General features: G+C 41.4%; 1 protein-coding gene across 31 annotated transcripts in view; it reads right to left on the reverse strand.

Moving 5' to 3' along the window:
• NEB (nebulin) overlaps window positions 1–24,877 on the reverse strand; it is a 182,740-nt gene that overhangs the window by 37,310 nt on the left and 120,553 nt on the right. For 28 of the 31 annotated variants that reach the window (XM_074336297.1, XM_019737446.2, XM_074336259.1 and 25 more), the window contains 22 exons: window positions 23,940–24,053; window positions 23,425–23,622; window positions 23,007–23,111; window positions 22,279–22,383; window positions 21,034–21,141; window positions 19,827–19,934; window positions 18,503–18,610; window positions 17,866–17,970; window positions 17,668–17,772; window positions 17,094–17,192; window positions 16,630–16,740; window positions 12,627–12,731; window positions 11,855–11,959; window positions 11,352–11,456; window positions 9,176–9,280; window positions 8,911–9,015; window positions 8,189–8,293; window positions 7,121–7,225; window positions 4,938–5,042; window positions 3,403–3,507; window positions 2,914–3,021; window positions 723–827 (listed from right to left, as the gene is read on the reverse strand). In XM_074336297.1, the coding sequence (XP_074192398.1) occupies window positions 723–827; window positions 2,914–3,021; window positions 3,403–3,507; window positions 4,938–5,042; window positions 7,121–7,225; window positions 8,189–8,293; window positions 8,911–9,015; window positions 9,176–9,280; window positions 11,352–11,456; window positions 11,855–11,959; window positions 12,627–12,731; window positions 16,630–16,740; window positions 17,094–17,192; window positions 17,668–17,772; window positions 17,866–17,970; window positions 18,503–18,610; window positions 19,827–19,934; window positions 21,034–21,141; window positions 22,279–22,383; window positions 23,007–23,111; window positions 23,425–23,622; window positions 23,940–24,053 (2,424 nt within the window). Of the gene's footprint in view, window positions 1–722; window positions 828–2,913; window positions 3,022–3,402; window positions 3,508–4,937; window positions 5,043–5,664; window positions 5,770–7,120; window positions 7,226–8,188; window positions 8,294–8,910; window positions 9,016–9,175; window positions 9,281–11,351; window positions 11,457–11,854; window positions 11,960–12,626; window positions 12,732–16,629; window positions 16,741–17,093; window positions 17,193–17,667; window positions 17,773–17,865; window positions 17,971–18,502; window positions 18,611–19,826; window positions 19,935–21,033; window positions 21,142–22,278; window positions 22,384–23,006; window positions 23,112–23,424; window positions 23,623–23,939; window positions 24,054–24,877 lie in introns of all 31 variants that reach the window. The other 3 variants (XM_019737437.2, XM_019737425.2, XM_019737453.2) reach the window with 2 other exon arrangements.

Here is a 24,877-nt window from a genome sequence, read left to right on the forward strand (position 1 = left end):
TACTGCTGCATTTACTTTTCCCCACATCCATCCTGCTACCCATCCCTCAATCCATCCTCAGGACACCTGTAAGCTACCTGCCAGCCCCCAACAGCAGCATTTCAGTTTGCTGGCCCTAATAAATATATGTTCTCTCTGGCACTAGTGGCACTAGTAGGGTTATAATGGTTTCATTATATAATTATTTGTGTGGTTTTAAAAAGTTAATATTCATCTAAATGCACAAAAATGTTTCGGTGATTGAGGCTTTAAGATGCCCCACCACAAAGAAATGAGTCAGCACCGGGAGATCCAAGCAGGAGCAAGGTCTAGGCCAACTCCTGACAGTACCAAGTGACTGAAAAATATATTTTTTTTCCATAAGAAGCAGGTTCTAGGGTTTGGGACAAGAGGAGAATATGGAGGATGGAGGGAATGAAAGATGCTGAGACACTTTCCAAAATGCAACTTTCATTTCAGAATTACATCTCCTATTTCTCAGCCACCTAGCATGACGGCGGGTGACATCCATGGCACTGGCTAGGTCACCCTTGCGCTTCCCCGTTCTCTGTGAGAACCAAAGGCAGCACTTAGATTTCAGCGTCACTACTCCTGTGCCCGGGGTCTAACTCTTGATGTGGATTCACTAGAGCTCAGTCACCTAAAGAGAGTAGGAAGAGGTCGCGTGTCCTGCAGACGCTGATAAACGCGCCGTTAGCCTTGGGGAAGGTTCCAGAACTTACATTGGTGTTGACTTTGTAGGCGTCCTTGGCTGCTTTGATATGAACAGCATCTGGCTTAATGGTACAGTTGGACTTATTTCTTTGGTAAACTTCTTTGTATTTCAGCTGTGTGAAGAAACGCAGTGACAAGGTTAATTTTTATAGCAGCCTACCAAGTGTTTTTAAAAAACAAGAAATTAAAACTGTGACTATAGTACACAATGTTCCTTAACACAGAATAAATCGGTGTGAAGCATGGATGCAGTCATGCAGTCATGCAGACATGCACTTTCCTGTCTCAGATCTTAACACCGCTCCCCTGGACACACTGAGAATGTTAGCCAGTGTCACCATAGGATTTATGTCCCCTGAGCTTGTGCTGAATGGGCCAGTGGCACAGCTACTCTTGTGTGTTTTCCCTTCTCCAAATCACAAAATCTTAAGTTCAGAACATCTTGAAAACTGCTGATAGAAGAGAAGCTTGCCCCAACCAGATGGAATGATCTTGCCTGCCTTCTGTGCCCCCACAGGTCCAGCTGTTATCATGTCATGCTGTACTTATTTGTTTCTCTGTCTATTCTTTCCAATAAGCCGAACCACTTGAGGGCAACAATTGGGCGTCACTTATTGTCTCATTCCTAGTGTCAGGCACATAGAAACCCCATAAATATGAGGTGAACGAATGAACTGACAAATGGATGCAGCCGTCCCTATCGTGACTGCTAGGGCCACATGTAGCAAGTCTGAGCACGGTGGGTTTGGATGGGAGAGAGAGGGGCACGGAAGCCTTCGCTTCTGAGGACCCGGTAGGTAGTTCCCCATCCTGGCCCTGGAAATAATAGCTTCGCTCAGTTTTGCTCCCCTTAAATAGAAGGGACCAGAGCCCCATCTGGGCCTTCTCACTAATTGTTGCCGAAAGACCCTAGGCTTTAATGTGGTTAAATCTGAAGTACAACTGTTCTAAGGAAACCTGGTGGTTTTACTACATTTGCTTGATCATAAGAATCACAATTTTCTGTGGTTTATCAAAGACGTAGGAAATCAATATCTTTAGGGAAAAGGCCTAGAAAGCCGTATGTTTCATCAATATCTCAGGTTATCATTATAATCATAAATGGATGCAGAAATCTTTCATTTTCCTACAATGAGAGGAAGTGGACTGCACCACATAAAGGATCTATCTGAGAGATGTTTATGAGTACCTAATGGTCACGTTTGAAGTGCCAACACTTATTTTAACATGAAAAATATGAAAAAATGTTTTGAAAATGTTTTACACATTTCTGCCTTCAGAAACAGTGAACTGAATGTATTTAACATTTTTCATGGAAACTCAGGGTCAACAATGTGAACGCATTTATTAATCTACTAAAGAATTCCTAAGCACCAGCCATAGTCACGGTTTTGGGGTAGGGATGAGCGATTTCCACAGATGCCTTTGCTATTCTTTCTGGTACCCATGTAGCCATAGAGTTCTTTAAAATATTTAATCTTTCTTTTTTTTTTTTTAAACAACAGTGGTGATAGTTTTCAACCATAGAATCCATATATATGAAAATTTATGAATACAATTTGTCTTCAAATTCAGAGTATTTGAATGTGATGGCTACCTTGTTTCTCTTAGTTAAGATAAGAGCTTACTGAGTATTAATAGCGTTTATGGCATATTACATTTTTCAGAATGGTCTCTACAATATCTCACCCCCCCCACACACATGCTTTTCTACAATGTAACCTTGTCATTTGTTCATCCAGGGGTGGCATTTAGCTCTTCACCCATTGAATCTGAGTGTCCACTGTGCCCAGTCAAATAAGGCAAAAGTGACTCGTGTCAGCTCTAGGAAAAGCCCTTAACTGGGCTGGAAGCTTCTACTCCAGCCTCTCGGAACCCACCCAACGTGCTACGAGATGTCCCAATCAATGGAGGGGTTGCTGTCTATACAAGCCAAGCTCCCTCAACTGCCAGCCATGTGAGTGAGCCATCCTGATGGCCTGGCCCACCTGAGCCTCGCCTGTCTGCCAACAGCGTGTGGAATAGAATAGCCACTTAGTGATGGCCAGTCAGCTCACAGAATCATGAGCAAAAAGAGATGATTGTTGTCTCAAGTGTGAAGGAGATTGTTATACAGAAATAGATCATCGGACCAGGGTTTGTTATATCACATCAGAGAGGCCAAGATGAGAAGGACTACAATGCTCTTCCGGTACTTACGTCACTGACTTCATCCCTGACCTTCCGGACATGGAGCAACATGGGTGTGTCATGGATTGTGGTGTAGCCTCTGGGTTTGGCCTTGTTGTATTCCAACTTATAAAGTATCTAGAGGAGATGAAAAAGCAGAAAGAGTCAATGTTAGGTATCTTAATTTACAATGTAAGGTAACATAAAAATATAAATGCAAAAGTGTTTTGGTTTTTTTGAGAGTATATAAAGGAAAGACAATTCTATACACTCAACAGGTGCTTTCATGCTTTCTGCTAAGGCCCCAGCACCTCTAAAATGAGGTGTGTGCCAATTTGGTTGGAACAGTTCTTTATTGCAAAGGAAGATTCCTGAGCGTAGCATGACATTTAGCATCTCTGCCTTGCTCCCACTGAATGGTAGTAGAGTCTTCCAGACATTGTGACAATTTAAAATGACCCTCCACATTTGCAAATGCCCCCTGCGTTGGAGAATCCATGCAGTGTTTCTTTTTCTTACATCACTGATCTGTTTGTTGACTTTTGTAGTTCGCAGGTGTTCTGGAGTGTCCACAATTGAGGTAAATTTGTCCTTAGATTTTTCATATTTTTTCCTGTACTGGATCTAAATTGTGGAAGAGAAGAACAAGTTAACTCTAAGAAGTAGATCAGAGAGCTTTACAGAATCTAATTTTCCTCTTGAGAGAGTCTCACAGCAAATAGTAGATTATATAAACCACAGATGTGGGGGAAGGCGTCATGCTTTCTTTTTAAATCCTAATTAAAAATGCTTAATATAAATCTGTATTTGACAGCCATCGTGTAATAGAGTAGCAACTAATAACAATAATAAAAATGATATTTTCAATATACTTTGTACATATGGAAACCGAAGCCCAGAAGTATTAAAAGACTGAGCTAAGGGCACATATAAAGTGAATCTCAGAGCCAGGACGAGACCCTTGTTTCTGGACTCTGACAAGTAATTATTCACTCACGATATGCTGCATCAAATATGGACGATCTCTTAAGCTGTGTTTCCATATCAAAGATGAAACAGATATAAAATTTAAAAATGAGTATATATAGTTTAAAGTATATATCATTTTAAAAACAGACATTTATTTTTGTAATGTCCAAGTCGTTATTTTTTTTCATGCATATAAGCTGTTTCAAGCAGTACAGATACAGAGAGCACAGCAAAATTCCATGCACAACTATCTGAAGATCGTATCAGGACCAAAAAAAAAGGGAAGGCAAATAGAATATCCATAGGGAGTCCTCATCTCCCTCATTTCATGTGTTGATTTGATGTCAAACTAAAGTATTAAACAAGTTGCTAATACAAAAGATTGATTAAAAACTTTTTTGTGGAGGAACAATGTCATTTTATTAACATTGTATCTAGTAGTGAAGAAATTATCACTGGATTTTGCTGCTTCAAACTTATCTTTCAGCATATGATGGAAGGGCCGTGTGTGCTTCCACTGACCTTGTGGGAAAGTAATGTTATCAGCAACGTTGTTAACACGTGTGTGAGAAGACGATGTGCTGGAAATAACCTAGTGGATTCAGCCTCAAACTCAGGAGGGGCCATGAATATGTACAATATTCAAATAGCTGCTCTGTAATCCTTCGCTCTCCTAAACAGTTGTAGTGACCACTGAACAATGGTCACATTAGATGAAGACGTTAAATATTCAGATATTTTAAATGCTGTTGAATCTACTTAAAATCTTCAATATCTAAGGAATTTATTTTTTTGGGGGGGGAAATATTGAAAAATGTAAGGTGATATTACACAAATTTGGAAATCAAGTTTGAAAAAGTCTCAGTTAATCTTACTAGAGTTTCAAAGGTGTCGATGATGTACAGACGATGTCTGCTGGACCATTACAGTGGGCCACAGCCAGAGTTCATTTAGAAGGGACACATATTTATGCAGCTTTATCATGAGACACCAGCTTGGGCAGGGGGCAGGGGAAGGAAATCAAGGAAAGCGGAAGGTAAATGCCCCCAAGGCTGCGAAAATCTCCACATCACATCCGAAATTACCTGGCTCCACATGTACGAGTTGTAGAGAGCAGTCAATATATCTGGACGCAGAAGTTCATTACATCCTTGTTTCAGAATCATCTTGGCACTAGATTTATATTTTCTCTGTTCATGCAAAGAGCAGTGAAGCACAAAAGAGACTTAAGAACAGTGCTCTATATCCCAATCACCACTGAGTGAAGAGATGTAGGCAGATGCACTTTATGTGCTCACATGTCCGTGTGGGTGAAGACACCAAATACATTTTCATGCCAAACAGAATGACTGCAATACTTGCAGGTGACCATCCATAGTCATTGGGAATGGGGAATGGTATAGCTAGTGCCTTATAGAATTGCCTTATAGAAAAGAAGCCATCATTGGAGTAGAAAAATACAGTAGGGAGTCTTCTTCTTTCCTTCCATTAGTTTGTTTCTTTGTTTCTGCTTTGCAACTCAATGGGCAGTTTACAACAGCAGGTTACAAACAGGCCCTCCAGGAGACTAGAGGGTGGAAGGCTCCAGCTTTTCTGTTCGTCTTCACCACAGTACACGTGAGGACACAGAGCACGGACTGGCACACTCAAATAGCTCATGGGCTCTTTGGGTGGCTAGACAGATACTTTGAAACAGGACATCCCAATATCATAGGCAGAACCTATGACATCCTTGCAGCAGACAGGACAACATCTCATAAGAAACCTGGAGCACAGTCTGCCTGGGCTGACCCAGCAGCCCCATCACAGTACCTGACTGATCTGGTCGCCTGCGGTCTTAGCCAGCAGATGTCTAGGCTCATCGACTACCAGGTGGTATTTATCTTTCCGCTGCTCATAATCAGCTCTGTATTTTTTCTGCTCAGACATCAGATCAAATTATAGCAAGAGTACAAATTCAAGGATACACAGAAATGTCCTAAGATAAATACTCCAGAGAGCACGAAATATGTCATTTTGGGAGATGGGCTCCCAAAGCTTCCTGGGTAATAAAAACAGGCAGCAAAGACAATCAAGTGAAGGAAGATCTCCTGCAGAAGGCGGGAGCTTGGGATAGATTCCATTTATGATGCCAAATGGGGGCACCTTGTGCCTACACACGTTCCGTCTCTACATATGATGCCATTAGCTGTGTCAGGTTTTATGACATATTACATTGTATTTAAAAATAAGGCGCTGATACCTTACAGGTCTACTATCTAAGACTGTGAGAATAAAACAAGATTATTCATGAACAAATTCTTATAGTCTTCTAATGCTTGGTAATTTATTTGATTATAAAAGAGACCTGGAAATCCTTTGCAAATTTGAAAAATAGAAACAAAATAGATCAAGACTGCATTCTAGGAAGCTACTAACAGTAATTCTTCAGAGTTGACCCGCTTGGAAATCTACTGAAAATGAACAAAATCAAATTTAAAAATAACAAAAATAACAAAAAAGTCATATATTGAAATAAACATACCATTGACTATATTTCCATTTTTAAACACATTTTACCAATTTGCTAACGTTGTTTTTGAATTTACATAAATCTGTGGGAAATCCAAAGATAGGAAATTAAATATAAAATATCCAAACATAAGTTAATTCGTAGCTTTCTTACGTCAGTCATTTTAAGCTCAATTTAACTTAAATGATTGCAGACAGTTCCAGGAAAGGCTCGGTAGAACCCATAAAGGAATATTTTGGGTACAAATGGATACTTCTCTGTATCAATGTATGAGTAACAGAGGCAATACAATTGAATGCTGAATCACAATTATCCCCTTAGGGATGGCTCTTGTGACCACGTGTGCATGTCTGTGCCTTTGTAAGAGATCCTAAATTAACCTTGAACTTCTGTGTCTCCCAACTCTACACAATATCATGTTTAAGGGAGTTCAGCTGATAGTCAACAAAAGCCTTCACCTCCTTGCTCTCGTCACCCAAAGTGGTGTGCTGCCCTATGCTAGTGCAAACAACGGTGATGATGGCTCTGGCGTCCTCACACCACTCGATATAGTCCCTTCACTTATTCTTATCTGTGCTTTTGGCAGAGTCCATCAGATGGTGACAGTATTAGAGTCTTTCCAAATCTTTGTCTTGAATTAACACTTAGAATGACTTTCTTGTCATTCTATGTATAGGGTAATAATCAAATAACTCTATAGAAGTTATTCCTTCTTAAGGAAACTGAACAGGATTAACTGGACCAGGTCACACATACCTCATTCATCAATTGAGTTGCATACTTGAAATGCCTATTGATTGGACAATCAGCTTCATACTTGAAATTCGACTTCATCCTTTCAAATACCTCTTTATACTTATACTAGAGAAAACAGAAAGTGGTTACTTGATAGCAGGCTGTGATTATCTTAAGGATGAGACATGCCACTTATCTTATCATACAATTGTGATCATTCATTTATAGAGCTAACAAGTAATTACTGAATGCTCACTCTGTCTCCCAAAGCAACAAAGGGAATACCCACCCGGATTTCTTTAAAACTCACCCCAAAATCTATAATTTCATTGAATGGAAGACAAATAATAGATCTATTTACAAATTAGGCAAAAATCCCAATCAGTTCCTTATTTATTTCTATATATTATAATGATTATTATTTTATTTTTAAAGTATTTTCATGTATACTTGAAGGTATTTTTTAGTCTATTAACTTGAAATAGTCTTCCAGTAATTATTCAGATCATCATAATATTTTAGGGCAGGGATGGGCTAACGTCTAGACTACCACCTGTATTTAAATGGCCCCATGAACTAAGAATGTTTCCCTCCCACACACACACTATGTTGAGGGCTTGTAACAAAGAATATGTGACAGAATGAAGTCTAAAACATTAACTATCTAGCATGGTCCATAAAAGTTTGCTGACTCCTATTCTAGAACTCAGAGGAAGCTAATCGAACTGCTATATAAGGCCAGAAAAATAAAGGTATTTGCCTCAAGTCACACATCAAGTGTGTGGATTAAAATAATCTCACTTTATAGTTGCTACCATGTCATCGCTAACTGTGTAAATCACCCGGAGATGTATTCATAGGGAGGGACTTCTGGAAGAGACATGAGGAGTTATACTGAGATAGCTGTTGATCAGATTTACGTAAATGATGGCTATAGGCAATAAGAATTCCTAAGTAGAGTGAACAATTCAGCATGTAGTGCAATTACAGGGGCTAGGAGCAAGGATAAGGGTGGAAACATGAAAGCTATATCCTCAGTGCTAATGCTCTCTGTGGGCACTGGAACAGGTTGACTGGATGAGGAGATACCTTGCTGTAGAGCTTCTTGTTCTGTTCAGCCAGAGTGAAGTCAGGGGTGTCATAGGCATAGCAGCCGATGCCTTTAAGCCAGGTCAAATCCTCTTTGTATTTTACCTGGAAAAAGAACATCATCAGAGAGTTTTAAGAACCTACCTCCAAATAGCTGTAGGTTAGGATGGATACAGATAGAAGCTCCGACCACTGAGGCATAGAGAATAACAAAGTATTAAAACAGTCATTTAAAAAAAGCTTCCACTAATTCCAATGTCTGCTCATTTTATGGTGTAGTGTTGTATGATACATGGAAATTTTCAGTTCTAATACTAATTAAAACAATTCAAATGTAACAGGCATAGTTTTCTCTAGAGTATGTCATTAGCATGGCAGCTGTATTTTCGTGTAGAGAGCTGCAATTTCTTTCTCAGTATCTTCATTGCTTCATGAAGTTGTCTTTTCAAAAAATAGGTATTGCTCCGATGAAGTAGATCACGTCCGGTCATGTAATATGATATAAAACATTGAGAAGAAAGATTAGGTTTATAAATTTGAATATAGTTTTTTCTCTCCCGAATTGAAGCTCACTCATTTAGCAATGAGTTTTATGATTTAAATATCCGTCCATAAGAATCGAAATTGAGGCAAGTGTTTAATCAGTTTTATGCAGTGTTGGATTTCCTAACTTATATGGGCAGATGAAGTTATATGTAAAAACAGAAAATTTCAAGACTCACGTCACTGACAGCATCGGTGACTGCCCGGTGGTGGAAGTGCTCCGGGTCATCAGGAATGGACCTCCAGATCCCCAACTGGCTCATGTAGTTCTCCTTGTACTTCACCTGTGGTACAGACACAAGCACAGCTGTGACATCTTACCCAAAGTTAATGTAGAAAAGTGTACTTGTCTCCTGAGAGTATTAGGAAAGGGAGAATATTTTCTTTTTTAAATGATGGTTGGTTATTGAGCCCCACACAAGTAGAAATACGCAGGGAACGTACTTTACTGATGTCATCTGTGACTCTGCGATGGTAAACAATGTCCAGAGCATCCTTCACAGTGTGGTATTTCCCTTTGGTCTTTTCAAAGGTTTCTTTGTAGCGTAGCTGGAAAGAGAAACCGCATGTGGATTATGAAAAACTACTGAGTTAAATCATTGGGCTCTTAAACTCTCTTGAGTCTTCTCTTTTAGGTTTTCCCACGAGTAAATCTAGGAGAGATTAAGAAGCTCATTTCACATCCTGGAGGAGAAAATGGACATGAGGAGACAACGAATAAAATATGAATAAAATGCAGAGTTTAGCTAATAATAATGTTTCAACACTGGTTCATTGGTTGTGACAAATGTTTGACACGGTGATGTAAGATGTTAACAATAGGGAAACTGCGTATCAGCCATATGGAAACTCTGTACCATTTTTGTAACCTTCTGTAAATCTAAAACTACTTAAATAAAAAATTATTTAAATGTAAAACAATACAGAAAAGCTCATTTGGGAGGAAGGGGAAAAAAATAAATAAATAACCTTGTTGAGCCCAAGACACACTAATGTACATGGAAGAGAGGAAAATTTAGTTTCTAACTCCTGGTATTAAAACGCCTTCTCCATGCAGCAGTCCTGACATTTTATTTCATTATAATCTTTATCTCTGTGGTATTTCAGGAGACAACAGCTCTGACTTTAACCTAAGAATACATAGAAGATGCACCTCCTCTACACAAGATGAGGGCTTTTCTGAGTAGTCTGTTTTCGACCTCCAACAGGTCTTTTCTTTTTGGGTAGCTGATCAAACGCATAATGAAAGATGTCGTTTCTTTAACTTCAACTTTGTGTTTTCAGATGGATACTCTCCTAAGCTCACCTAGCTCTCCTTGTGGATAGAGAAGCTGAGCTGGCTGCCAGATGCCACCCTTGTCACATTGAACTAGGTTAAAGATTAGACGTATCAGTATTGGTCCTGGCAAAGCCCTGGGAGGGGCTGTCCGATGGCACAAGGAGCTGCAGGGGCCTATGTCACTGCGTGGCCACCCCTAAAAAGTGGTGATGCAGAGTTAGCTTGGTTCAAACTAATAGTCAATGGTAACCTTGAGGTGCTAAAGATAGAGTGTTACAAGAATTCTAAAACTATCCAGGGGATAGATTTTGAGGGCAGCACACCATTGTCTCAGCTTATATGGGAAGCAAACTGGCATTGCTGATTTCCAACCAACAGGCTCCTCTCAGCTCCAAATGCAAATTGGATAAAATTACCGAACTAAGATATCATTCCAATTTGTTGCATGCTTTCACATTTCTGTTTCGGGATCATTGTCGTTTCTCTAACATGACTTGAAATCCTAGAGCAATGTTGCTAATTTGAGGGGTGATAAGGTTGCTTGAGTTTTTGGCTGAGTTGAAGTCCTAACATGTCCAGTCCTCAAGGGATTCTGGTTCTGGTAATGGATGCAATGCTTTCACATTTGGGTTCTGAGACACAAAACTGGTAAGGACTGGTCATCTACCCTGAGTTGATTGACTTCCTATCTTTATTAACAGATAATCCCACTGCCGTTAAAAAGCAGTCTTGTTCTTGGTCACATGGTATAGTAAATGAAAGTCTGTCCCTCCTAATTCTAACAAATGTGCCATTTGCATGATTTAGGCGATAAAGCGAAGGAAAGGAATAAACGTGTTCTGAGTGTCAACTAACAGCCCAGCACTGTGCTAGGAACCTTTATACATGATCTTGTTTATTCTTATTTAATTATCACAATTCTTATCCTTATTCTACACACAAGAATACAGAATCTCAGAAAAATTAGGTAAACGATATAGAGTCATACACTAGGCAAGGGCCAGCATCAGGATTTGAAACCACGTTTGGCTGGTTCCAAGAACATAATTTTATGGATAAGTATCCACTTGTTGTCAAGTATCTCTAGGAAATGCTACCAAAGAATTAAAAGAAGGGGTCATATGTTTCCCAGAAGAGCAATGAGAAGAACAATAGGCCTTTAAAATCTCTCAGCATTATTCTTAGCTACTTTGCCTAACTGGTATTGTTTGTGACTTTTTTTAAACTTTTTTTTTTTTTTTTTTCCCCTGATCCATGTTGCGGGCCAGGGCTATACAACCTTCTGTTTCTTAGGTAACTCAACCTCAACCACAGCGGAAGAAAGAAGGAAGGCGTGCATACATCACTGGCATTCCAGTAAGCCTTCTTGGCTCTGATGAGGATTGGCGTGTCTGGAATCGGGGTGTACTTGTCCTTCATCTTTTCATATTGCACCTTGTACTTGTTCTAAGAGATAAAGACAAAAGAGAGAGGCACATTTAAGTTCAAGTGTTTTTATCCCTTCCGATTCACAACCATGTCACAGATCCTGCCCAGGGAGACAGAGTCTCATGCTCGTTGGGAGAACGGCCACGCCTTCTGTTCTGGGCTGCGGCTGAGCATCGATCTATAGACACGAGCTTTCTGATCAGGGGCAGCAGGTGATGGTTTTCAAAAAGGATTTTTCCCTTTATTTATTTGTTTTTTGTTTTTTTTTAAGGAGGGCGCGGCTCACCGTGGCCCATGGGGGGATCGAACTGGCAACCTTGGTGTTATCAGCACCACGCTCTAACCAACTGAACTAACTGGCCACTCTGGAATTTTTCCTTTTAACCTAGTGCCTCCATGCCAAATTCTCAGCTTACCTCGCTGACCAAGTCCTTCACATCCTTTGCATGCTTCAAGGCTGTGGTCTGGTTCCCAGCGTGATGGTGGGGTCGCTCTTTGGTGGCAAGTTCAACATACAGATACTGAATAATGAGAATAGGGGTCAGATGTTATGGAGGTAAAACATGCCTTATCTGGTATTCAGTCTTCTTGATTCATTTACAGCCCTTAAATGGAGAGCAGTGTCTACTTGTTGTTGTCCTGCTTTTTTGTCTGTTTGTTGTATGTGTTTCTGTTCATTTGTTTCTTTCTGTGTCTCACATTTGGAAACACATATTCGCATTCCAGTTGTCTAATATTCTTAATGCCGAGTATAATTCAGTATAAATCCACGTAGCAAAGAATGCCAATAAGAAGAACAAGGGGATTCTGATAGAGTACTCAACATATCCCCCCACCCCATTTTTGTCCAAATGCGTGAAGTGTGGTTTCATTTGTCTGTGGACAATAGATACGTCCTTTGGAACGAATCAAGCGATTTATTTTCACTACCTAGAGTCCACAGACCACTCATCCAATGACAAAAGTTGTACAGAACTTAGAAAAGTAGATATGCCATTACCTGCTCATGTAAAACACAATGATGGTTATGATGGCCCAAACAAAAACTGTTTCTTGAAATTCATGGGCCTGAGGCTGCATCAAGGACACCCCCGTGTGAGAGGCTACTACTGACCAGCAGTGGTCCACATAACCATCCCCTGTGACACCAGCATGGCAGGCTTCTGAATTCTCACTGTCTCATCTTACCTGACTCTGAAGCTTTTGCCCTTGTTTGGCTCTTAAAAGATCAGGAGTATCGGGAACCGGAGTGAAGATGGACTTCTGCTTCTTGCCTGCCGCTCTGTATACCAGCTGCACATAAAACAATCATCACCATCATTTCTGCTTCGTTGACATGCAGATGCCTTTATTGATTACTTCATAGAAGAAGCAGGGGCTGGCCCTCCCACTGCAACAATCTCAGTTTCTGCCCAGTAAGCCACTAATTTGTTTAACTTCCCTGACCCTCCTTTTCTTTTTTCTTTCCTATCAAAATAAGAGACATTCTGTAGGTTTTCCAAGATTCAAGCCTCCTGCTGTGTTCCTTCTCACTTGTCCCTCCCAGAACCCTGTTCCAGCAATCATCCCCTTCCCCTCCATATCTTCAACCCTCCTACTTCTCCAGCCCTCTCCCATCATCTGAAAACAGACTCAGATCTCTCCCTTCGTTAGGTTCCAACCTCTACAGATGGCCTTGTTCCTTCCTTTCTTTCACAACCAAACAGACTATGTGTTTCCTCTTTTTCTCTCTTTTGATTAATTTCTAGGGACGAAAGTTTGGCTTCCACCCAGCCCCTCCAATGAAGGCCCTCTCAGTAAGACTACTAAAACCTTTACAACTGCCAAATCCAAGACTGCGTCTCTGTAACAAACTGCTCAGCAGTTTCACTCCTGAAAACTCCCTTCTCTGCCTTCCATCCCACCATTCTCCTCTAGGTGCTTAGGGAACAGCTGCCTTCTCAGCTTCCTTCTATGGTTCTGCCTCCCCCCAATGGCTGCTATTAGCTGGAGTCCAGGGTTGGCCCCTTTCACCCTATATATTTTCCTTGAATGAGCTTGTTGGTACCTCGGGCCTCAACCATCAATTTGAGCTCGATGACTTCCAAATCTCTATATCCAGTGTCTTCCCTGAGCTCCAGACCCAAATTTTCAACAATGTTCTAAACTTGGGTGACTTACCATGTTCAACGTAGGATCCTTTATATTACTCCCGTCTCCTGCCCCAATCTGCTTCTCCTATTTTCTCTGTTTTGCTAAAAGGCTCCTTGATCTCCCAGTCACCCAGGCCAGAAACTTGGAGAGTATTCCCAGTCTCCTTCTGTCTTATTCCCACATCAAAATGGTTGTGAATCCTGGGCTCCTATTCATGATAATCCTTAAATCTGATCTTTCTCCTTTCCCACAGCCACTGTCCTGGTTCACCCTCCTATATCACTTCTTCTCTACACATCTGTAAGCGCCTCCTAAATCACTCTCCCAAATCATCTATTGGACCACTCCACATGGCTCATCATCTTCACAAGTCTGAGAAAGGAGATCTTAATGCTCAGGTCTATCTTGCTTAGAAGTAATTCTTCAATGATTTTTCATCAAGCCCCAGATCATTAATACAACACCTATGAGTTTTCATAACCTAGCTGCTGTCCTGTGTTTCTAGTGTCATTTCCCAGCAGCTTTCCACACTCCACAGGTACTATTTAAAACTATTTCTAATTTCTAGAACTCATTACAGCCATTGTCACATATTGTCCTTTCTGCCTAGAGTGTTCTTCCCCACTGTTATCCTCTTGGAAAGCTCTGAGAGTCCATACTATCTTGGTTAGTCCTGTAGGATACCATTTATCGCATTGATGTCTGTTTCTTCTTACAGACTATGGGCCCATGGAAGGCAGGGGCTCTGCCCTATCATCCTTTTATCACCTTGTGCTTAGATAAAAGATCTGAAAAATAGTAGTCTTCTAATAAATGTTGAGGGAATTTAATCTAATGAGGCAAGCTCAAAAGTACAAATGGATAACAAATAAATTCTAACTATGGGCATAAATGCCAGCTGGACAGATAAAATGTAGGAAATAAATAACATACATATACACATGTATGTACATATTCATTTAAAAAAATCTAAATCATATCCAAGTGTAAGCTGAAACAAGATGAGCTTATCTGTTTGGGTCTATTTTTGATGTTACTACTGAAAGAAAGGAGATAAACTAAATAAAACTTTACTGTTTCTTCCAGGCTAAATTTCAAATAAAGAAAATTGACAAACTCATAGAATATTATGGGTAAAAGGAGCCCAAATTATTATCTAGTCCAATTGAAATTGGGGTGTTGCTGTTGTGAGTTATACAAGGTCACACAGCAAACTGGAAGTAAATCTGGGACTAAGACCCGACTCTCCTGTGCCATTTGTATAATTCTCTTCGTACTGTATTTTCCCTGCACTTAGATAGGCATTGCTTGTGTCTTGGGACAGCGTCCCTATTTCCTGGTATTACAAATGTATACGTGTCAAGACCATGTTTCAAGACAATTCAAAAGTCAATAACTTAAACTTCCTTCAAACTTTTTTCTAAGCCAGTGTTTCCCAAACTTTCCTGATCCTAAAAACTCCCCAAATCCTTATTAAAAACAGATTTATAGTCCCTGCCCCAGACTGCCTGGATCGAGGCGAGTAGCTTGGATCAATATTTTATCAAGCCAAGGTGACTCTATGGTGAGACAAGTGCGGGAGAAACTGCACTACTGAAAAATAACTATTATTCTTCTTAATGTTGATGCACAATACGTATAAAATTTCCAATGGAAATTGCGAAGAGGAGAAACGAAAGTTTTAGATAATTCTGAACCCAGGTATCCAAGAGAAGTAAAGGTATTTCAGAGATAGCCTGTAATAAGAGCAACCACTGACATCTGTGGAATGCCCTTACCTTTACAGAGAAGCAGTTCAAGTTGCCAAACAATGTTTTGTTATTTGGTAGCTGGAGGAGTGATGTGATACTTTAAAGCAGTGGTTCCTAACACTGGTGGTGTGTTGGAATCATCCATGAAGCAGGTAAAACCACGCACATGAGCAGACATAGAGAATCAGAGTCTAGTGTGGGGCTTGGTGTCAGAGACTACTGAAGGGCAGTTTAAACATATTTTACAGATGATTCTGATACTTAGCCCAAGTGGAGAAGTGCCTTTACCGAGATAAGAAGGAACATAAGCATTCCTATCTGAATGCTAGCACTGGTTGAAATAGCAGAGGGAAGCTTTCAGGAAAGCAAATGGGCTCGCTGTAGCACTTGTAACAGCTGGGGAATTTATCATCCTCTGCCTCTGGCTACTGAGATTGTAGGAAGCTGTACATCCCCGCCACTGAGGGCAACATTTGTTTTTCCAGGGCATCTCTTAAGACCAAGAACATAAGTGATTCCTCATCAGTAGCCGTTGGAACTACTGAGAATGGGGAGTCGGTGAAGTGGCCTGACAGTCAATGCTTGGCTCACCTTGATGAGGTCTGATGGATGAGACTACAGACAAACTGAGGGTTGGATGCGAATGGACAGCTAATCTGTAATAAGAGCAACCACTGACATCTGTGGAATGCCCTTACCTTTACAAAGCAGGTTTAGTCATGGGCCAACAAGGACCTCTATGACAGTCAGGGCACTATGGGATACACAGCTAAATAAGGTGGGGTCCAACCCTCAAGGAACCAACAGTTTAGGTGAGAACATCAGATCTATACAAAACTAACTCCAATAAATCAGGAGCTTAGTGCCAGGTGGTGCAGATGAAAAGGATGGGTCGTCAAACAAATTAGAGGTTTTTACATTTAAGTACTTTGGAATTGATTGAGTGGGAAGCAGAGCAGGAAGCCATTGAAGACTTTTCAAATGGCACTGCCATGATTAGGGTTCCTGATAGCAGGAACTAAAGAGAGAGAGACTTTTGAAATAAATACAGTTTGGAGGCTACAACAACAGGGTAAAACAGAAGGACTTCCTAATCTATATAATCATGCAAACTGGCAGCCATCATAGTCATAAGTAAGATAAGTATCGATATTTTCATCTCATTCAAAAGGAATAAGTAACTGAGGTCATTTGACTTGTTTAGACATGGTAGCCACTCTGTACATAAAGTCAGAGGGGACATCTTTTGCCTCGTGTAGTCGCCTGAGAAACGATCACTAGAGGAACGCGTCCCTCAGCATCCTTACCTCACTCAGATGCGTCTTCAGTTCCTGCACCGTCCTATATTCTGGAGTGTCCAGCACCACTTTGTATTTGTCTCGCATCTTCCTTGCATTATCAGTGTACAGGTAATTAGACTGAAAAACAAAACAAAACCCAACACAAAAAGTGGATTTATCATTTAAGGAATATTTAAGGAACAACGTGTGCATGTCATGGTCACACATTGTCTTTCAAATGGCTGGCATGTGCAAGTCAGGCTGACCCTCCCTTTATCCTGGATGTCTTCCCAGGCAGTGACAGAAACAACTGTCATTTTCCTAAGCTCATCACCTTTGATAGGAAGCACAGATCATCTGAAGGGGGTTATGACTTGTTCAAGTGGGTTACGGGCAAATGTGCCCTTAAAATTAGCTGCAGGTAAAGACTCTTTCTGCCCAGCTTCTTGAAGCTGCAAGGGAAGCCACAGGTTGTGAAGACGGGCACTCACCCAGAGCTTCCGCAGGAACCGGGAGCGGACCATGTCGGGAGTGTCATACAAGAAGCAGCCCAGTCCCTTCAGAATCTGCAAGTCCTCTTTGTATTTAATCTGTATGGCAAAAATAGAAATAGAGCTGATCATGAGAACAGACAAATCAAGAATACGTAAGACAGAGTAGTGACACATTTTTATTGATGTCACTTTCATTTTGGTTCAATATATCCACCCTGTACTCTTAGTTTGCTTGCAGTCAAATAAATCATAGGTTTTCAAATTAAATCTCTAACACTGTGCTGAGAATAGGACCCAGCTATTATTTTATTATGTTGATGGAAGAAAAACCTAGATTGAATGGAGTGGTCTTTTAGGAGAAGAAAGGAGAGAAAAAAAAAATGGCAGCAGGAAGTTGCCTAACGGAGTGGGAGTAGGGATGTGCTTCCATGCTCTTTCACCTCCAAGTTGTACAATCAATTTAGAAATACTCAGTGGAAAAGACTATTGAAAAACCACTGGTTGGCTTAAATACTGAACGCAAGTGGCCTCTTGGAAAGAGTGGCCCAGAAAGACCCTATGAGATGCTTACATCACTGGTGATGTCTCCCACGTAGCGGCAATGGATCACTTGGGGTGTGTACGGCAGCGAGATCATGTGGCCCTGCATCTTGAAGAAGTCTGATTTGTAGATCAACTATAGAAAAAAATGCCAAGAAACACACACATTAGAGAGTGATCGGTGGACCTGGGTTCCATGGCCTGTTCCTTCTCCTAAGAAAATACCCACCTCACTGACAGCCTCTTGTGTCTTCTTGACTTGTCGGATTTCAGGCGTGTCAGGGGTCGTGTGAATCTTGTCTTTCAATTTATGGTACAGTTGCCGATAGAGCCTCTGCATTGGAGAAATACAGGATGATAAGAGCATCTGTTGACTAACGAAAAATCAAATATTTTACATAAAGAGCCATGAGAGGAGAGATTGAGGATATAGAAAATGATTGAGATTAGGAAAAAAGAGTAAATCGTATTTATTTTATTTAGGTGAAGAACTTTGAGCAAAGTCTTCAACTTTCTTTCAGATGGTTGGATAGCAGGATCAGATATACAAACCAATAATTCAGGTAGAAAACCAGGGTCATGAGTTCAGACTAAAATAGAATCTTATTAAAGATTGGTGAATATAAATGTCAAAAGGAGGAATTAATTTGCTTTATCATCTATGGATTGGGGTCTCTACAATGGCATTTCCAAATATAGAAAAACATGACCAAGGGATACCAGTATCAAAATGGTGACAAAAAAGACCTCTTACTCCTGGATGTATAAATTTATAGCTGAAATATAACCAATTCTTCATGTAGCTGAAGCAAAGCCATGGTCGTTGAAACGCAGTATTTCCCCCACAGACTTAGCGTTCACAGTACCTCACTGGTAACATTGTTGATCCTCCGGACATTAACGAAGGGCACATCATTGGGGCCCAGGGTATACCCATTTGCCTTGATGTGTTCATACACTTCTTTGTACTTGAACTGCAAAGCAAAGTCAGAAAGAGATCACTGATGGCTAAACAAAGAGAAGCACTACATTTCTCAAGTAGAAAAGAGCTGCCACTTTCAGCTCTGAAAGTTACTCTCTAAGCATTAAGGATAAGGACAAGTCACTGACAAAATTTCGATAATAATCCAAGTCTTTAAAATTATTTTGTTGGCTAATAAAGCCAGGTCCAGAAACGAATAAAATTCAAGGTTGCCAAGATGAAATCCGTAGGCAGGTACGCAAAGTGCAAGAAAAACCTATATTTTTAGCTCCAATATGGCTAGTAAAGCAGGAAATGCAAAGAAGAAACAAGAGAATAAAGACTGATGAGTGGCTTTATGGAATGATTAGTGGAGGACACATTAGGTCATTAAATCTGTGACTCTCTGCTTTGGAAGCCATATTATTGGGCCACTGGATATTGGACTCTGCTTGGCCAGAAGGTTTGAGTCCCAGGACACTGAAGGGTGACATGGAAGGGAGAGCTTATTATTCAGCTGATGGTTGGTCTGTGGGTATGGTCTGCAGGCCAAAGTCGCTGGGATAGCCAAAACGTCCCTAGGCCTTACCCTTGGGGTAAATGCATCAAGTCCCAACCTGACACTCTTCAAAAGTAGGGGAGGGTTGGTGTCAGAGCTAGTGCCTGGCAAGCTACAGGTAGTGAGAGCCTATCTACTGCTTTGAGCTTTCTGTGAAATGGGTACAGAGGGTAAGTAGTGAGACAGGTATCAGAGCCAGCGGCTAGGAAAGAAGTCCTTTCTTTTCAAAGAAACACACGATAATGTTGTATCTTTTGCAATGAGACATTGCAGAAGGGAGACAATATTATTGCTAACATCAGTAGTGAGTGTATAAATTTGCATTTCCAGTGTATGGCTTGGGATCGCGCAGGATGCTTCTGTGCTAAGGTCAGCAGAAACAGAGGCATGGTGGCAGCCATGAACCCTGAGCCGAGGTAACTGAGATTCACACAGTTGCAATTCCATGAAAGTCCTACGCTGACCGACTGGGCTGTCCAGGCACTTTGCCGAACTAAAGGAGCAAGCCAATTCCCCAGCACCCCCAGAAAATGTGCTGTCTCCCCTCCTCGGCTCCCATCATCATACCATGTTGAACCTTCAGGGTGGGACTAGAGGGATGAGAACAGACTATCAATGAATATCCATGTCCCCTCCCACTTCAGACCCCATCGTAAAGGACAGCACTCACATAGCTGCTCATGTATTGGGCGTCCTTGGAGTGTTTGAAGTGAGGGGTGTCGACTGGAAGCCTATATCCCGTGGGCAGGGAGCGCCGGCCAGCTCCTCGGTACAGATTCTGCCAGAAGGAGGGAGAGCGGGTTAAATAATAACTGATCCAAGTTAAACAAGTCATATCCAGCTCACGTTAGGTCTTCGATTAGGTACTTAAGGTGCTTATGCCCACTGAATTGATTTCAGAAGAAATTAAATACGTTCTAAGAGTCAGGCAATGAATCAGATTACTGTTCACCAATTGTTTTCGAAAAAAGCGCAATGAAAGAAGGAGCTTATAGAAAATAATTCCTCCATGCTTCTGAACACATGCCCACTTGACTGCAGGGCAGCTAGCAAGAATTTGGGAAAAGTGGAGTAAACAGGCAGCCAAGTGCCACCTCTGTTGTTCACACCACCCTTAGGTGATATTCAAGCCATCACCAGTTCCACGAGACAGTCATAATTATAAGGCACATCTTTTGGAGTCCTATCCCCTCCGAAAACACAGTATTGCCATCAGGCTATGAAGTGGGCATGATGTTCATACTCCTGGAAGAAGGTGGAAAGGAATTTCTGTCTGTGACCTTAAAGAGTGTGTCTCTCAGGGAGCTACAGGAGTAAGAATAGTATTTAAAATATGCAAAAGCACATTACTTCTAAAACTCAATATAGGGGGGTAGCATTAAAGTTTGGGTCCCATGTAGCACCAATCCGTTATCACAGCCTGGAGATATCAAGCATGCAAGTGGAATCCAGGTTCTCTCTTGTCTGAATTCCAACAGCAATGTCTAGCTTTATCTCTTATTGTTAGCGGTCTTTTGCGATTATGTGCCTCGTCTTTGTCTTCTTGATTTTAAGCTTTTTGAGAGCAGAGATAGTAGGTGGCCCCTCTTCTTTGTAACTTGTAAACATTGCTCCGATAATGCCCATTTGTTCTTTGATTGTTTGAAAATATGGTCCTGCCAGCCAAGAGGGAAGGCAGGCTGTGCACTGGGACTTTTTTGTTTTTAAACTCATGTGAATGGAACAGCATTAACAATAAGGAACAGCATTTAGAATCTACAAGGGCAGGGCTGAGAAGATGCCCGAGCTGAGGTCGCTTCTACAGAGGCCAGTGACCTATCCTTGAAAGCTGTGTCTGGGATTTCGGCCAGGCACTTTGCCGAGTTTGCACTGCTCACCTCACTCTGGAGCTTGTTTGCATGAAGGGCCCGGTCCAGATCCACGGTCTTCCTCGTGGGAGCCACTTTGCCTCTGATGCTGTGCACGTAATCGTGGTGGTACACAACCTGAATGCCGAGGGGAGCAGAGGGAGGGGAACCAGCCAGCAGCGTTGGGAAGAAGCAAAGTCAGTGGGAACCCAAGTCTCTTTTTAAAAATGAGCCTGGTTCACTTTGCCTGGAGAACTCTACCAGATATACTATGTGCCTTGTTCCCTGGGATCCGAGCCGGGTGTGGGCTCCACACAGAGGAATAAGTGGGAGGGTCAGCTCAGGCCCAACGAGAGCAAGAGTGGGCATTTCACCACCACAAGTTCTGAAATAACAGGTCTCCATGTTCTAACTCACTGGTGGGATAATACCGGGGGTGCCCAAAAAAATGTACACATTTTAAGAGATGTTATCTATATATTACTTTTTGAAGTTGAATTGAATTATGGTAGCGATGTGCTGTATGACATTCACTCCAAAGATGACATTTATCAGGTGAATGCTCGTGTGATATTACCATTTCATGGTATTACAATTTCAATACAATTGTTTTCCTTTCTTAAAATGTGTATACATGGTTTTGGCACCCTCTGTATTTATTAAGCTGTAGGGTTAATTAAAAACAAAACAAAAGAGCAGCTCTCTGCCTGTGCCGCCTGCTCTCTGTCAGGCGTTGTAGCGGGTGCTTTCCATCCATTGTCCCACCGTACAGCTAAGGATGCTGACACTGGGGAGGGGGGTTACGTGCCTTTCCCAAGCCTCACCGATTATGAGGGGAAGAGGCTGGAGTCCATCCCTGTCTCTAACTTCAGGTGGACTTCAGAGTCCATCCCTGTCTAACTGCTTCCTTCTCGTGTTACTTTAGTTAGCTCTCATTTATTAGCAGGCCTAGACGGTGACACATAAACTATTGCTCTTGATACAATGATACCAAAAGCAACTTTGGAAGCTCTAAAGCACCAAGTATTTTGTAGACTTGGAGCACTTACAACTCCACCCTAGGTAGCACCTTGAACACGTCAGGTTTAAGGAAACAAGAGCAGAATCTTAAGTACTTTCTAAGGCACCGAGACTGGTTTCCCACTTAGCACCCTGGCTTCCCAATGAGAAAAAGCCAGACACTGCCCAGTCTTTTTTTCGTTTTTGTCGCTTCTGCCTGAATGGCGGCCCCTGTCTTTCTCACTGTCCACAGTAACTTCCCCAATGGGCACTTACATCGCTTAGTTGTTTCCCACTTTGGACGGCCTGAACGTAGACTGGAGTATCTGTGACCAACTTGTAGTTATTCCTTGTTTGCCGCACGTGAGCTTTATACTTGATCTGCCGAGAGGAAGAAAATAAGCCTGTGTTAGACCATTCGTTGTCTCAGAAAGTGCTGGTGTTCACAGAGGGCTTGGTTGTTTTTAACGCGTGGCACATTCATTAGCACTTATTCAACAGACCAAGACGCATCTGAATTTTATGACAATCAGCGTAATCAATGCTTACAGTCATACGAGCTTCTAGAGACTTCTAGGGGGATTGACAATTGCTCTTCTAGGAACATTTAAGCTTGCTTATTGAAATCTTCATTACAGTATTAATTTGCCTAGCAAATCCCCTCTTGACAAATAGATCCTATCTGTAGCATCACAAACTGCTAACAAATGAGATTTTCTGATAATGAGAATTACGTGCTCATTAATATATCTAAACTAGTCCAAAAGGTGGAGAGAACAGCCATCTCCCCCAGAGAACAATGGGGCAGCTCAACTGCCTCGCTGAGAAACGGCTGCTCTCTATTCCTTTGTATCTTTCTCCGGCTCAGCCATCCTAATGACCGCTTCACACACCGCCAGTCCGTGACAATGTCCATACTCAACATACTCTCTCCTTGACTCCAGACTACGTAGAGAAGGAAACATACTTTCAATAGCCAAAACCAAAACACAAGGTACACTCACATCATTGCGTAGATCATAAGCGTGCTTGGCATGGAGAATTTCAGGAGTGTCCCAGACATAGCAACCAATGCCTTTCAACCAGGTGAGGTCATCCTTGTACACAATCTAGAGAATTGAAACAAGTGAAGGGGGTCAGCAAGATAAACATTGACTGTAACTTTCACACCAGAGACATGGGCACCCTCTGGACCAAGAAGGACTTTGTGGGTGAAAAGCGAAATGCATTATGCAACGAGGCCCTGCTGCCACATAGGGCTCTGCTCCCAGGGTCAGCTCTGAATTCCAGGCAGACCCACGGGCGTAAGGGAAAGTAGTACTCGAAGAAGGCTGAGGGGAAGAAGAAATAGGTGAGCCCACTTCTCTTCAGGGCGGGCATGTGGGGCCGGGGAGGGGGGCCCGTCACAAGCAATGGGCTTACGTCGCTGATCTGATCTGTGACCTTCCTGACGTGACTATTGACTTGCAAGTCCGGGTGGCAAATCCACTCGTGGAGGTGTATGCGGTAATCGATCTCACTGACTTTCTTCTGCGAATCCTTAGCAGTAACCATCTCTACCATGTCAGGCACCAGGTGGATTTTCGTCTTGTTCTGCTCATAAACTGACTTGTACAGGCGCTGTGACATTAAAATAACATGCCAATTACACAGGAAATCATGCTGCAGCATTATAGCATGACTTTCTCATGCACCAGAGAAGCCAGGATAACCAACTTACAGCCATCGGTCTAGGGCAGGGTGAGGACTGGAATTTTCTTACACTTTCTATAGATTCATGGGGGCAGGAGAAGCAGCGTGGGCTGAAATAATGCTTAGCTTCTTCACATCTGCACAATCAGTGCCATACACGATGTTTAATAGCAAATGTCCTGGCTTATAATAGATGGCTATATAACTTGGCTTCACTCTGAAGTATGTCCTGTGAAATTACTTACATCGATGTTAAACTTGCCAACTCGGAGACATCGTGCTGTATTTGGATCATCATCAACACTTTTCGGTAAAGTATAAAGAGCTTTGAACTTTTCATATTCTTCCCGATATTTGATCTACAGAGAGAAAGCACAAAGGAAGAAACATAGTTTTGCAGAGTAACAGATCTGTTACAAGAGCATGGGATTCTGAGATGCAGCCCACTTGGGGTCAGCACTTCTCTGAGATTCTTTCCTCATCTGTGCACAGAGGTAGGGGGTACAGCAGTCATACCTGCCACAGGTTATCCTGAGGCTCAAATCAGACTAGCTCAGAAAGTACTTTTTTAAACGAAAGAGAGCTATGACATTTTCACACTGTTTTTAATACTTCTATTCCAATACTAGTACTTGCACTGCCACTACAACTCACTTCAAAGATTACGTAATTTTTTTAAAAATCTCTTTTGTGATAATGGCTTTGCTTTTCTTAATTATAAGTGAAAGATGAGGAATGTGCTCAGGAACTTCTTTGTTTTTAATAACTGATAAGCCTGACGCGTAAGAGACACAGTTTTTGAGCTTCAGTTTCTACAAGGTTTTCCAAAAATACATGGCAACCAACTTCTTTGGGAAAACCAACTTTCAGTTTGTAAGCCATATTGCCTTTTAATTAATATTGCATAATTTCATGAACTACGAGGGAAGGCCCTTACAGAGATTAACATATAATCTCCTAGCACATAGTAAAATAACAATTCTTTCACAACTCAGAGGTCCACATCTCAGAAAAAAAAAAAAAAGGGAGAGATGGGAGTATCTGTGTTAGAATTCTTGCAAAGCTCTTCACCAACTACACATCAACCAAAATTCCCATCAGAATTTTCCAGAATATTTGTTTCCATGCTCTTTATATTTCTCATTCATAAAGAAGATAGTATTCAAAGGTAGTTAAAAAAATA

This window comes from Rhinolophus sinicus, linkage group LG01 (assembly GCF_036562045.2).
Source record: "Rhinolophus sinicus isolate RSC01 linkage group LG01, ASM3656204v1, whole genome shotgun sequence".
Taxonomy (NCBI): Eukaryota; Metazoa; Chordata; class Mammalia; order Chiroptera; family Rhinolophidae; genus Rhinolophus; species Rhinolophus sinicus.